We start from the raw sequence: 15,676 nt of genomic DNA, 5'->3' as shown, positions 1-15,676 counted from the left end.
ACAAAGCAAGGTGAAATCACTTTACAGATGCCCGGTTTGGAATGAATCTCCTCATAAAGCAGCAACTGCTTAGCCTCCGTCTTAGAGGAGTTTTTCCTTGGTTTGGTATGGTTTGGTTTACTCCTTACAGCATTTCTTCTCAGGTCTGTTATTCTGACAGTCTGCTTCTAGACAAATCTAGATAGATTTTAGCCAAGTCACAAGCAGTTCTTTGTAATACCTTTGCATGTTTCACTGTGAATGCACTCCAGACACATTGCAGGGCAATGTTTACAGATTCCATCAAAGGCAAAATGTTTCTCTGAACAGGTAGGTTTACATTCCCACTGCTCCAGAAGCAAAGGACTTTTACAGGACTGGCATTTGGTAGCACTTCCCACACACGTCTTACAGGAACCACTGCATTCCTTACAAGTCCCAGAATCATTGAAGTATCCCCTATTGAGTGAAAATAAACACAAAGCAAACTGTTGGTCAGCTTACATTTGACACAGCCCAGTCTGTAAGAATTACGAGCATCTGTGAGGCTATTGGCTTTGCCAGTACACTCATTTCAGATACTTTGCATTTATTCTGAACTATGCTGGTCAGAATCTGTTTCACTGGCCCTTGTGTACTTACATGACAAAGTCAGCATGAAAGTTGTGCCAAAGAATTTGTGCTGGTAATAAGAAAAACAGATGCTGGACATTTTTATTAAGAGAAAGGTTAATCAAGAAAGAGTATCATATTGCATAGCACAGATTTTATATATACATATATAGCTTTGATGAACGCTAACAAAGAAAGCACAGGAAACCTGAGATACAAAGTTAATTCCATTTATTAGAGTAAAAATTAAAGGTTGGAAACTAAGGATAGACAAACCTCACAGATTATTGTATTTCCATATCAGATCTCTGAAACATTCACCTTTGCGGTTCACAGAATCATGAAATCATTGGAAGGACCTCTGGAGATCATTGAGTTCAACCCTCTGCTAAAGCAGGTTCCCTAGAGTAGGCTGCCCAGAAAAGTGTTGAATTGTCCAAGTGGGTTTTAAATATATCCAGAGATGGAAACTCCACAGCCTCTCTGGGCAGCTTATTCTGGTGCTCTGTCATGCTCAAAGGAAAGAAGTTCTTCCACTTGCTTGAAGATGGCATCTGGAATAAGCTGTTCACACCCTTATTCTGTACTACTCTGAGTAGAGGACAGGTTAGGAGAAGGACTAGACGCTTGTTGTCTAGTCTTAAAGAACATCCTGAAACACTGTGGTCCTTCTGAAGACAATGAGACCAGTAAAATCTGACATAGCATTTCCTGTCTAGTTTCATTTTGGTTTTTCACTTCTCTAAACCATAGAAAATTTTTTTTTACTCAGGCCATCTGAAAAAAACTTTTACCTTGTGGTATTTTCTAGTACCTAAGGTTACCTAGGCTTTCTCTTAAGAGGCCTAATAAGGATTTAGATTATAGAAAGAGAAGGAGCTTGGTGAGAAATAAGGATCAGTCATGTAACAGGGGCTACTTACTCAAGGCATTCCTGTAAGCATCTGCCATTGTGGAGGAAGAAAGACTGTCCTTGTTCAGCCTGACACTTCTGGCAGTGCCAGAGATCGGAGCACACCTCACAATTGTCCATGCACATCTCGCACTTCCCGCTTCCAACATTGGTAAAAGTTTGTTGTGGGCACTGAGAGACACAAGTATTGTGGGCAAGAAATTTTCCTGGCAAAAGAGAAACGCAGGTGGGACTAAACACCAATTAGAAATATACCCCAAAGATATTTGCCTTCAGTGGCTCTAAAAATGCTCTTCATGGAAGTTGGACTTTCTGATGCCTGAAACCACGAATAAAACAATTTCCCGAAGTAGCTGGGAAATGTAGTAGTTCAACCTTCACTGAAATTTAAGGTTAGAAAGAATCATCAGGGTTATTTAGTACATCTCCCTGAATAAAGCCCTCTTCCTTAATTCCTCCCTTATGTCTACAAATTTTGACTGAAGAGAAAGAAAAGGAGCAATGTTTACTTCACAATGTTTTTATCCTTATTGGTAAGGGTATGTGATTAGCTCCTAGCTGATGTCTGACTTCAGCTGCTGATTTACCTGACTGTTCATTAAGCTCCTAATGGACTTTCTAGTGACCATGATTGCAAATATTCCACTGAAGTATGTAACACACAGTATATTTTAGTCTTTTGCAAATCTTACCCAAAGAAGATGAAATCCCTTACCTTCTGGACATGAAGTGCACAAGTCAGCAGATTTGTCACAGGTACTACATGAAGGATCACACTGTTGCAACTGTTTTTTTGAAGCTGGAATTAAAATAAAATAAAGGCCCATTTTAGACCATTTTCCATATTTTTTTGTTCATTTTCCCTCACTCTAGGAGGACTGTTCCCTTTGGCTTTTTCTTAAGCTGTTGTTGCAGTGTGTCTCCTTGGATTTTTGGAATTAGAGCTCCAAATTGGAAATGTTGATGATTGTGTTCAACTTCGCACTCTTAAATGACAAATTAAGAATATTAAATTAAAATTAAAATTAAAAATTAAGAATAGTAATAAAAGAAAACAGAAAAATTATCCTGAGAGTCACTAAAGCACTATTTTAGACTTCTTATCGCAAACTAGGACAAGTAAGCTAAATATTGTTAGTTTCAGAGGAGTGCTCCAAATCCACATTCCTGTCTGTATTCCTAAAAGACTGCAAACAGGAAGAGGAAGGTATGTAAATTTTGGGGACTTGATGTAGTGAGGTATTTTTGTTGTGCCTTTGTACTAGCTGTTTGTTGGACCATTACCTTGCATCTAAGGGAGAAATCTCTGAGAAGGAAAGAGAAACGTCTGGAAAAATGATTGGTAAACTAATCCTCCCCAGTGATATTGCCTGCTATTTCCCTCCAAAAGAAAGACTCTGGATGTGTTTCAAATTGAATTTTTATGCCTGCAGGAAGCTAAGACCTTGGTTATGCTTTGCATAGGCTCAGTGCCAAGGAGATTCAAGGATTGTACTAAACGCAAAGAAAGTCTGTTGCCTCAGTGTGTGAGTCTGCATTTTGAGCCAAGCAGTCATAACAATCAGATAATGAATGCGTGATGAGAAAGTAATAATGAGCAAGTGGACAGAAGACAGTAGTCTTTTGATTTTTCTGGAAATCTAAAATAGGGAATAAAGCAGAAGAGGGATGCAGACTGTTCAGCACCTCAGCACATCCAATTCAGCCTACCAACTAAATGCGTTTGTCTTGTATAGGTTGAGGGACTGACTGACACTATCCGTTACCATCTAAATGGTATTCGTACACTTTTTTGTTCTGCCTGTTACAGCAAAATAATTTTGAAAGCTGATACTTTGAATGAAATTCACAAAAGCAAAACCTTTGATTAAAAGGGGGAAATAGGAGAACTGGCAACACATATACAACTGTTTCCCACAAGGAGAAATGGTGGGAATTTTACACAACTGAGAGGCAATTAGTAGAAAAGTGGTATATGCATTGTAACATGGCACAGAAACAAAACGAGGAGTAATAATAAAAATAGTAATAATTATTGTTATTATTGAAAACCACACTGCTGAATGGGCTGAGCCATAGCTATCACTGGAAGAGTTAGTTCCACATATAACAATATGTCACATCTACAACTGATTGTGCCACCTGCTCAGAATATCTTAACAGCAAAGCAAAGTGGGGACTCAGAGCTTGACTCTAACAGCAGGGCACTCAGCGAGGACATAGTCATTCTTTATCAGATCTACTTGTGAATAAATTTGAACAAGACAGTGAATGCCTGTAGTGTTGTAAATCTTGATGATGACTGGCACAATACTGAAGAGCTATGGATACGGTAGATCAGTAAGGCCTTCCCCATTGTCATCATTCTGGCTGTAGCATCTCTGCCCTGTCTGAACAAAGGTCTGAGAGAATTTCCAGGGTCTAGGCACAGGTCAGAGGGTCTGCAGTACAATGTACCTATAGGGAGAAAGCAGCACATTATCAGGGCTGGGGCTCTTTGCAGTCCGGTTCTTGCTCTTGGGCTTAGATTCACTGAGCAGTTAGAGTGAAGAAAGATTTCTTGAAAACTCCTGATTTGGCTCTGTCCCTTGCGCTACCTATGCAAAGGCTGTATATGTACATATGGATTAACAGTCATGTGATTTAGAAAGTAAAGTACTAGAGCTGCAAGTTAATTTTAAAATATTGGTTTCAGTTGCCTATAAATTTTATCCTTCTTGAGAAGAATGAACATTTAGCTTTGTTTTTCTTAGCCCTTTAAATTGGGAAGCTGTGGTTGTCTTGTGAGGCTTTCTACACTGGCATTTCCTGTGACTGTATATCCTTTCCTTCACTTCTTGATGTATTTTCTATGGCTTTTTCCTCTGCTGAAGGCCTGTTTTCTCTATTTCGGCTTTCAATATGCTGTTTCAGCAGATTAAAATGTGTTTAAATGCCCCTGGGTGTTGAGGGCAGTCCGAGCCTCTGTCAAATCTCTAGATGCACCTAACCATACTAGCATGCAAATGCTTATCTAAATAATCCTCAAATAAACCTTCCAGGTGACCACTGCTCATTCTGTGAGATGCAAGAATTTACTGTCAGAAGATTTTTTTCAAGACACCACCCCCTAGCTGTATAGTTTTCCTTAATTATTGAAAAACTCCTTACTGAATGTTTTTCTTGTCATCTGTAAGAACATAAGGAATACTCTGAGAAAGCTAAGTGTTTGGTCTTAATTTTACTGAATTGAGCAGCACTCAGGTTTTCTATTCTCCTATTGTTGTGGATCATAAAATCATAACATCTTTGAATCACTGAATCATAGAATAGCTTGGGTAAGAAAAGACTTTGAAGATCAACAAGTTCCAACTCCCTGCTGTGAGAAGGGTTGCTACCCACCAGGTCAGGCTGCCAAGGGACCCATGTAACCTGGCCTTGCACATCTTCAGGGATGGGCATTCACAGCTTCTCTGGGCAGCCTGTGCCAGTGCCTCACTACTCTCTGAGTGAAAAAATTCCCCCTAACATTTAATATAAATCTTCCCTCTTGTAGTTGAAAACCATTCCCACATGTCCAGTCACTATCTGCCCAGATAAAAAGTTGGTCTCCTTCCTGACTATAAATTCTCTTTTAAGTACTCTTTTAAGGAACACTGCAGTGAGATCTCCCTCGAGCCGCCTTCTTCTTCAGGCTGAACAAGTGCAGCTCCCTCAGCCTTTCTTCATATGAGAGGTGTTCCACCCCTCTGATCATCTTTCTGGCCTCCTGTGTATGCACTCCAACAGCTCTGCATCCTCCCTGTGCTGAGGGCTCCAGGTCTGGACACAGTGCTCCAGATGGGGCCTCACGAGGGCAGAGCTGAGGGAGACAGTCCCCTCCCTATCTCTGCTGGCCACATCTCTTTTGATGCAGCCCAGGATACTGTTGTCCTCATGGGCTGCAAGCACACACTTCTGGCTCATGTTCAGCTTTTCATTCACCAGACTCCTGAAGTCCTTTTCAGCAGGACAACTTTCAATGAATTGTTCTCCCAGGCTGTACTTATGTCTGGGATTGCCTGACCCAAGTGCAGCACCTTGCACTTGAATTTGTTGAGCCTCATTAGGTTTACATGGGTGCACTTTTCAAGTTTGTCCAGGTCCCTTTTGATGGCATCCCTTCTTTCTGTCATATCAACTACACCATTCAGCGTGGTATTGTGCCAGCCACAGTCTCCAATGGCCTGTAAATTGTAGGCAAGCCCTTTCACTTTTACACACTTGTCATTTGGCAATCTCTGAAACTGAATGTTGTTTAATTTATGATATATTGTGTGGCCATGTAGTTTTTATTTAATATATTTCACTTTTCCTCTAAAACCATGGAAGGAAAGACCTTATCTTCCTGATGCCTGCCTGCAGTTGCATGTCCTGAGTTCCTTCATCAGTTATTTGATAAGCTTTCAGGATTTTCCGAGACATTGATCTTTTATAAATATGCAGTAAAAACAATTTTTCATTTCCCTTCTCAACAGTTTTGCATCTAGCTACCTTACTCTGGCTTAAGTTTTATTTTATTTCTTTGAAAATCCCTTCTGGGCAGTTTTAAGTACTGTAATTTAGTACCACTTATGTGTGGGAAGAAGCAGCTCAGAAATATTATTGAAGTATGTGTTGCCAAGGGAAAAGAGCCTTGATCTTGGCAAGAGAGTTGGTGCAATATAGAAAATAAATAGCAGCAAGATAAAGTTAAGTAGACAAGTTAACTACTGCTGAAGAATGTTTAAATGAGTTCACAGTTTCAAAATATTTTAATCCTTACAATTGAAAAATAAGGATTGATTGATTTATTTATTTATCTATTTTTAAAGTATTATTTCCAGTTAATCTTTCCCTGTTTGGCACCATTTACTGTTTTCTGCAGTGTGTGCTAGTTACCACCAGAGGGGAACGTACACAAGCAGTTGTGCTTCTGGTGCTTGGCACGGGTCTAGCTTTTCAGCCAAGTGTAAGTGCTCAAATGTCTCAGCTGGGGACTGTTAGAAGAAATATGAAAATCTTAGAATTCATTGATCTACATAAAAAAATGATGTGGAAAGTTAAAATGAGCTTTTCCTCTGACAGAGCTCTTACTGAGTGGAAATAGGATTTCCTTTACTGAAAAACACCACAAAACACAAGTTCAGACTAAAGAGATGTTAATAAATGTAATTTTCTTGTACAGAAAATGTTTCCAAAATAGGCAAATACGATGCAAAATATTTTGCTACAGAAAACTGTACATATTAATTCAAAGAATAAGCGTTCCCGAGGACAGAATTGCAAAATCAAGAAAATTGGTCATGCATACCATATTTCCTTGGCCTTTGGACTACTGATAAATGAAAGCTTCAACTCACATTTTTTAGTGATTAAAAAGTCTTCAACTCATCAGTGAAAACTTCACTCAGCGCCCTATGACAAGCGAGGTTACTAATGAGTGGGGAGAACTAATTAAATAACAAACGACAGGGTTGCCCATCTTCAAGGGAAGAATTTGATGGCCATCAGAAAGAATTGCCAGCTCAGAGGCTTCAGCCCTCCGCTCTGACCTGTCGCAGTTCCTTACCCATATGCAAGTCTTAGATAAGGTCAAAGTTCATGGCTCACCTTGATCTGCTTTGTTGTGTTTTGTCCTCCTGATGGCCCCTAAAGGCTACCAGTATGTGCTTGGGAATCCTACAAGATTTCCATTAAATTTTTTCAGTCTGTAGTTCTTATGGTTGTGAATGAAACTTTTAAACATAGAAGCTGTAAGTCTGCAGTGTAGAATTGCAAACCACCCATACTCTAAAAATGGAATGTAGACTCTGAAAAAAGTTATATTATTATCCTGTTCTGCTCTACTTTTTTTTCAGACCAAAATATATGACCTTTTCAGACTTACTGAGCTGTTTTTATCCTTATGCTAATATTCCGTCTTGGTTTTTTTCAAGCTAAAACGTCTTCTATTTAAAATTACTTAAGCCTGAATTTGACTAAATGTCACATTGATTCTTGTTTCTTTGTCAGAATGAGTAACAACTTTGACATATCCAGCTCAGTCTTCCCAGTTCCCTTCTGGAAACAGAAATTGAATCATGCCATGCCATTACTTGAGTTAACGCTCACTGCAGTTCTGCAGCTACCTAGTACTCTGCCTATTCTGTCTGAGGGCTTATCAAATTGAAAAATTGAGGTTTTATTTTGCTTTGTTTGAGGTAGTTTTCTTCATAGTAGCTCCTATGTGGCCATGCTTTGGATTTGTGATGAAAACTGCTATTCATTTAGTTGCTGCAGAGCAGTGCTTATGCAGAGCCAGGGAGTCTTCTACTCCACACAGTGTGCTGCCAGGCTGGGTAGGGCAGCTGACTCAACTCTCCAAAAGGATACTCCATACCATTTCTTGCTATGCTCAGCAACAAAAGCCAGGGGTGAATTGGCTGTCGGGTCTTTCATTGCTCAGGATTTGTCTGGGCATCAGTCATCTTGTGGTGAGCAATTGTGTTGTATATCAATTGCTTTTTTCCCTTTGTTGAGTTTATTTCCTTTTTCTTTTCTTTTATGCCCATTTCCTTTTCTTCTTTTGTTCTTTCTTTTTATTTCTTATTGAACTATTTATCTCCACCCATGAGTTTTCTCACTGTAGCTTTCTGATTCTCTCCTCAACCAACTGTGAGGGGAGAGCGAGCAGCTGTGTGGGGCTCAGCTGCTTGTGCTAAACTGCAACAGTTTTCTTTCCTCATTTGAGCTTGTGAACAAGACATGAATGAGACAATGGCAGAGTTTCTTGAAACCTAATGCTATAAGACTTTACCTCTGATATCCAAATCAAATTAATGAAAAAACTGCATCTCATTTAAAACAAGGAACCCATATTTCCTTTTCTTTTTACCTAAGTATTTTTATTTTAACAGTCTTCCACAGTTTTTCTATTTTATTTGAGTGAAAGATTAAATGAGTTCTCAAATATTCAGGGTGAAAAATTTAGGTCTGTGGGGAAAGAAGTGTGATTCTCTTCACATGCTCACTGCTTGTTATGGAAACTGAAAGTCTTATTAAAAATAAACATCTTCACAAAAAGGCCTCCAAAATCTCAAGGCATATGAGCAAAGAAATGGCCATATCGTAAAAGATACAGCTTTAAATGTAATGGCATTTGAAACAGCCCATGGTCCAACCTTTAATTTGTTTTAAGTCACAATTGCACTATGTATATATTCATGTTTCTACTGTCCATCTTGCTCTCTCTACCCACTCATAATGGACAATGGAGTCAATAAGTAATGCAAGCAGTAAGAGTTCAAACATATAAAACTTGGTTTATTTTCTCTGGTTTTAGATCCTTTTATTTGTGCTTTTCTCTAAGTAAAAGGGAGGCTTACCTAAAAATTTTTATTTCTAAGTTGCTATCAAAGTAGCTACTGGTACACATTTCTAATTGTAATACCCTTATCTTATAGTTATAAGTTCTATTATATAGTTCATTGAGTTCTATCGAGGAGAGTATTTTTGCAAGGGTATTTTGTTGTTGGACCATGGAACAATTGTTGCAGGGAAGAATGCGTTAGGAAAAATGCGCACCTATTTTGCACTGTGTAGTGGGATGTGATTTGAACATAATCCAGCTGAGATGCTTCCTAGTTTGTTAGGTTTTATACTGTACATGGCACTGGCCTAGCAAAATTGATATGGTAAGGAAAAAAAGACAAAAAACAGGTTACATATCTCCTTGAGGTAATTACAATTGCATACACACACTAAAACATAATGAAAACAATATATTTATGTAATAAAATACTAGACCTATCCCATTTCAAAGACTTACATGAACTGTAAATTTAAGGAAACTTAAGGAGTGCTGAAAAGTAAATTACAGTCTGCAACAACCATTAATTCTCAGTCTGATTATCTTTTAACAACCATAGCAGTACTTTATAAATAGCTAGAATATGAAATCAACATGCCTCAGAATGTATGGGATAGTGAATCATTTTTACTTGTCTATAGCAACTCAAACTTTCACATTTGGATGATGCTTAAAAAGGCCTCCTAACTTCTTCCACGATGTTCTGATTCTATACTCTAAATGTCATAACATTTTCTCATTTGGAAAACTATGACCTCTTCTTTCATGCTGCCGATTTCCCTACAGTCTTCTGCTCATCTCATTCCACTTTTTTCTTTCCTTCTCTGTTCCGAGAACTTTGTATGTATATCTGCATAGCTTCATAGCTGTATTAAGGTCAGAGAAACCTAATAATTCTTTTAAAGCCTGAGTTATTGTTTTCTCTCAATCAGAACTCTTCTAGCGCACTGCATTTTTAGTGTTTTTTTTTTAAATTCTGTACTTAGGAAAATGCACAAGATGGATGCAGTTAGTCAATGTCTGTTTGTAGGAGGTTGCTCTCATTATTGGGAGTTGCATGTAACAGTAAACAGAACCAGTTGCTATTTAGCTGCATAATTTATTACAGCATATATATAATCTACATGTAAAGAAATATATATTCCATTTTGTGTTTGCATCAGAAACAGACCTAATTACACACCATTTTTCTTTTCCTTTTGTAATTTTCAGAAATATGTGGTAAACTAAACCATGTAACCAGGGAATGAATGAATTTTCATGATGCCGTATTTACAGTCAGTAGGCAAAATGAAGACCTGATCTGCAAAACTTCCTATCTAGTTGAAAGGGTGCGTGTTCATTTGGTGAATCAAGCTTACACAGGTGTATCTCCTGATTTCCAAAGTCATTTCATCATCTGGTGCATGAGATAAAATACAGATGTTTTGTGCTATAAACACAAGCTCAATCTCTCTCTCTTTCTTTTTTTCTCCCTTCTTGGCTGGCCCTGTCTTTTTGAAAGCCGGGATAGCAGACAAGGTCTGTTTCATTATTTCAGACCTTGATATGACTTCTTAGTGATTCCTGATATGAATTGGTCTGTTTGCCCAGCAGAATATGCCCTCAGAGTAAGTATCATTTTAGAAAACTGTTCTCATTAAATGTTTTGGGTTTTGGAGTTTGTGCTCATAAATATTCATAAGACTGGCCTATTATTTATCCTTGCATTAAAAATATAAATGAAAGCTTAAGTGTTGTGCTGGACGGAAAAGAGTATTTCACATTCACAAAAATTTTAATCCTTTCTTAGATGGACCAGCCTCTCAATTTGCAAAGTCAGTATCTGCATTGGTTTCACTATGGCAGGCTGTGACATGCTGCCCTCCAGTTTGTGTTACTCTAAGAGCCAAATAAAACAGTAGCCTTTGTTTCCAAAATCTCATTTTGTCCCATATACCATATGGGACAATATGGGACATATTGACAATATAGGTCAATGCAGTCACTAAAACCACAGTGAAGCCCATTGAATCCGTGCGGCTGGATGAGCCAAAGGAAAATGGATTCATTCTTTGTAATCCAAGGTCTAATACCTCAACTTTCTGTTGTAACATTTCTGAAGAAAAAGAGTAAATAGAAGACTAATATGGTAAAAGATGATGTAAACTACTGGATTTGGAAATTTTGGCTATCTTTTTAATTGCATTGTCTTCCTGTGTTGTCTGGAGCAGGGTACGTGCTGAGGATGAGCTTGGTGCGATTTAATCCTTGCTCCCATGACAAGGGTGAGGTTGTGTTTATTTCATACTTGTTCCCCCACACCCAGGTAGTCCCCTACAGTGTGAGGACTAATAATCGTTTGGCCTACATTACTTAACTAGAACAGCTCATTGGGCCACAAAAGCTCAGAGGTAGCTCTGCCATGGTGCTCCACTGGAGTAAATGTGTCTAGGACTCTGAGCATCCAGTGGAAAAAGCACATCTTGATAAACAAGCAGAGAGAGCCAAAAACCAAATCACAGCCACAGCTTTGCCCACACTGGATTGGTGAACAGATGTGGAATTACTTTAATATCCCCTGAAGAACCCATCCTGCGTGACAGGTTCCCCTTTGAAAGTGAATTTGACAATGGATGAGATGGAAGCACCCAATATTTTACCAAGAAGAAATCACTCTGGAAACAATCAAAGTATCTGTAAAAAATCGTAAAAAATAAAAATGTAAATTGTGATAAAATATTTGGAGATCTATCCAGGGGAAGCAGTGGAAAACTTTGAAATTTGCCATGAATTGGCAACCATGTGTAGAAAAAAAATAATTCTTAGTTCCCATAATCTCCTTTCAAATATATAATGGAAAAGAAGAGGCCCTACAGAAATGTTTAAGAGATGGCCTGTTACTCCAGGAGCTTTTTCTGTATAGTCATGCTAGCCAGAATACTCACTGACTGTCAATCTGTAGAAGTACAGGTAGATTTTCGTTTTGCTCATTCTTGTGCTGTATATACTATGGAACTTTGTTGAACATTGCAATGCAAGACAGTAGCTGCTTCACCTACATTTTGTTGTTTTTTTCAGAAATCTTATGACAATTAAAAAAGTCGTTGTAACTGGTACTGAAACTGTTTTGTTTTTTGTATTTCCTTTGTTTCTCTTTGCTTTTTTTTTTTTTTTTTTTTTAAATTATCCAGGCATTTTGAACCCTCCTCTGGGTGTGAATTGTGCTGCAGTTTCTAACTAGTTGTGTGGTATTGCTGGAGTTAAATAAAGATATTTCAGTCTTGCCTGATTCCTTCATTCATGGAGTGTGGAGCAAGAATTTCAAATATAAATGACACAGCTGGAAATTTAGATTTAGCTGGTATCTTCTTCTTGAATGCATCAGCAAAAGAAATGAGAGACAGTGTGAATTTCTAGCAAAAAAAAAAATCAACTATTTAGATTTTATTGCTAATTAGCAAATGAAAATAAAGAGAGAACTGAGAAAATTGAGAGCCAGATAATCCTACAGTATCTGAGCAAGAAAATTCATAAACTGTTGGTAAATGTAGTTATTCAGAGAGTAGATACAGTAAAGATAGTGACAGTATCGTTAACATTTTTACTTTAAAAGTACTACTATTTGGAAAAATGCTCACAGTATCACCCAGTTCATTGTCACTTTCTCAGCAGTTACACACCACAGCTGCTGCCACATCCCAGCAAGTCTATTCAGGAGAAGGTAAAGAACCTCCAGGGAGGTTTCATGGTCTCCTATCACCAAACACAGCAGGAACTGTTAGACTTTAGAGCAGTCACCAATGCTTAAGCCAATACAGCTCAGGGAGAGATGTGTCTTGAGGTTCAAAACGTCTCTAAGCTGTATTTTAACTCCTGTGTGCAAAGTGAAACAGAAGGCAAGGTGGAGAGAAACAGTTTCCGCAGCATGGTAATGCTGATGCTTAGAGAACTACATCAGCTGCCCTAAATAAAAAAGGCTGATGAGTCATCTCATTTGACAGTAGAAGTAGATAACCAGTAGATAGCCCAAACTACAGACGTGTTCTTTCCACAGCACAGAGTGCCTGAAATTGGGAAAATACTCATCTGGATGAGATACAACGAAATGCATGGAGGAGACCAACTTTCTGTTAATATCTCTCCTTTATAGATCTCTCTGACCTTTTTCTAATGTGAAGAAACTTTCTCCTTTTTGATACAACATTTCTTCTTAAATAGGCAATGACTAGAAATGGTCAATATTTTTTCTGAAAATATTTTTACTATATTTTAATTTTTAATGTAGGTTCATAGAGATCCAAGGAGAGTCATTCTTTGAAGTATTTGAGCAAATAAAGATATAGAAATCAGAAGAAAAGTTGTGTTCGATAGAAAAATAAATCTATGAGGAACCATAAGTAATCTAGTCTCACACTCTGCTTAATAACCACTCTTGTCAGATGTCTTTTATGCATCATCAAGGACTTCTAGTGATGCAAATTACAAATCTTTTTCAAAGAATCTACTGTTAGTCCATTATTCCGTTTGAAAGTCTGTTTTTTTCCCATGTCGAATCTTATATTTTTTCTGCATTTTAAGTTCTATTTAACTGCACTTGCAGAAACCTGATCTGTTCCATTCCTTGTGACTGTGTTTTTCTTGTGGCTTTCTCATTTAGTCCCAAGCCCCTCATTTGTCTCAGTCTTTAATTGTTCAAATTTTCTTCTCTGTAGATTTCTGATTCTCTTCCCTGTTTCCTGTCTATCTGACCCACGTCTATATACACTGCACCCCAAACTGAATCTGTTACTCCAGCTGATGCCATACAACCATAAGAAGGGTGAAAAGATTGTATTAGTGACTCTTCTCTTTGTTTACAGTGATCAGCTAAGCAGATATTGAAACACTAGAGGAAATCTTACTCTGTGTTGGAGGGTATGGTGTACATACTATTTGAAAGCGCCAGTTGCAAGCCTTGCTGTCTAGATTCATTGTGCTCACAAGTTTCACTTAAAAACAATGAATATTCATAGCAAATGAGCTTTTATTTGTGTGAAGGGTGATAAATTCACTATCAGTTCTGCCTCACTTAGTAATATAACTCATTCAATTTTACTTTACTAACTTAACACGAACAACAAATACTCTCCAATAGACATTTATTTTAATACTTAACAAGAAATGTGTAACTATACTGGAATGCATATGCAGATGCTTTATGAAGGAAAATAATTTTAAAAATAATACAACTTATTCTCTTCAACAGCTTTTGCTTTCAAAAGCATTTTTCCAGCAAATATTCTCATTCTTAGAGTAGAAAAGTATTGTTTTCCCATGATTTAGATGGGCTAAGCAAGAAAGAACTAATAATTTTGTGAAGGTTGTGGAAATGGCTGAGGTAGGACAAAAACTCAGAATATAGCTTTACATTCTGTGTTCACTCCTTTAGACAACACTGCATTTTGTAAAGGGGTGCATTTCTTCTTGGTGTGGGGAGAAGGGGAAAGAAATGTTGCTTTTAAGTAAACACCACAAACACACATTTGATTCTTTTTGGTTTCCTCCAACTTATATTCACCAGTCTGCAGGGAATCAGTAGCCAAAGTGCTGGTCTAAAATATAGCCTATAGGGCTCCCAGGGACTCCCAGATCCTCAACATTTTTCTTCTTAATCTTTTTTGAGAAAAAAAGATCTTTTAAACCTTCATGTATTTAGATAAAGTAACACCTGGTATTTTAAATGAACCCACCTAAGGTGTATTAAAATGTCATGCTATTTGCAAAGAGATGAATTTCAGTTTGTGATTAAAGCAATGTTTTTAGTCTTTATATATTTTTTTTAAATGATAAAACTGAAGTGTAGTTTTACTCTGACTGAGTGATCCTGATGTCCTCTTTCTAAAGCTCTTAGTAGTCTTCAGAGAAAAAAATAAAGGAGTCTGTTGCAACTTACCACTCCAGAATTTCCCACTGGGTGGATAATTTCTTGGATTCAGACACCGTCCATGAGAAAGCTGGAAATCTTTTTGGCATCCAGTGCAGTTCTCATAGCTGTACCCAACACACGTTGTGCAGCTCCTATGACAAGGTTCACATTCTCTAGACATGTCATCAGTGAAGAAGCCATCACCACACTCAGTCACGCATGTGCCACCTGCAACAGAAACAGAGCCCAGCATCGGGTTGTCAACTGACTCCTGCCAATCAGCACAAGAAGACACCTCACCCAGAGCACCTGTCGGTCCCCAACAATAAACAGGTTAAGACAAACAAGCAATATATAGGAAATAGTGAATGTTTCTGTAGATATAGAAACTAAATTTTTAATATGAATCCTCAACTCAGTTCATCTGCTTCTACAAAATTTGAGAAGCTTTGAATAGTCTGCGCTGAAATTAATATCCAAGTGGGTTTTCATCCATATCTTAAATTTGTATATACACATCTTTTATAAGTCCAAGTGTGAATCAATTCTGTGATTAAATCCAAATTTTTCTATTGGCCCTCTATAAAATTTAAGTAAGGAAATCCCAAAAACTGTTACATGTATGAATAGCTTGAGAATTAGATGGTCCTCCAGTTTCTGGTGAATACAAAGCTAAACTCAGGCGAGTCTGATTCAGCTTAAGGGCTTGCGTGCTTCGACAAGGTCCTTAGAAGTTGTTACAAGGATAGATTTTTCAATTAAAAGAAAAATAGGCCACTACACCACCTCATGTTGTGACCACTGAGAGTTCTGTAAATGTGGTGCGTTTTTTAGCTCATTACTGGGCACGTGCAGAAGATAATGCATAAAAACACCATAACCTCAATATTTCCTGTGTTTCACATTTGGCACTATGTCTGAGCTAGACCTGACTGAT

At 37.8% G+C, this 15,676-nt stretch overlaps 1 protein-coding gene across 2 annotated transcripts in view; it reads right to left on the bottom strand.

Moving 5' to 3' along the window:
- Positions 1–15,676, bottom strand: part of PCSK5 (proprotein convertase subtilisin/kexin type 5) — a 261,474-nt gene that overhangs the window by 15,738 nt on the left and 230,060 nt on the right. For both annotated transcript variants that reach the window (XM_021380737.1, XM_021380738.1), the window contains 4 exons: positions 14,767–14,967; positions 2,220–2,303; positions 1,515–1,710; positions 221–438 (listed from right to left, as the gene is read on the bottom strand). In XM_021380737.1, coding sequence (XP_021236412.1) covers positions 221–438; positions 1,515–1,710; positions 2,220–2,303; positions 14,767–14,967 — 699 coding nt within the window. The remainder of the gene's footprint in view (positions 1–220; positions 439–1,514; positions 1,711–2,219; positions 2,304–14,766; positions 14,968–15,676) is intronic.

This window comes from Numida meleagris, chromosome Z, assembly GCF_002078875.1.
Source record: "Numida meleagris isolate 19003 breed g44 Domestic line chromosome Z, NumMel1.0, whole genome shotgun sequence".
NCBI lineage: Eukaryota > Metazoa > Chordata > Aves > Galliformes > Numididae > Numida > Numida meleagris.
The sequence above is the reverse complement of the archived record's forward strand: the minus strand, read 5'-3'. Positions and strand labels throughout refer to the sequence as shown.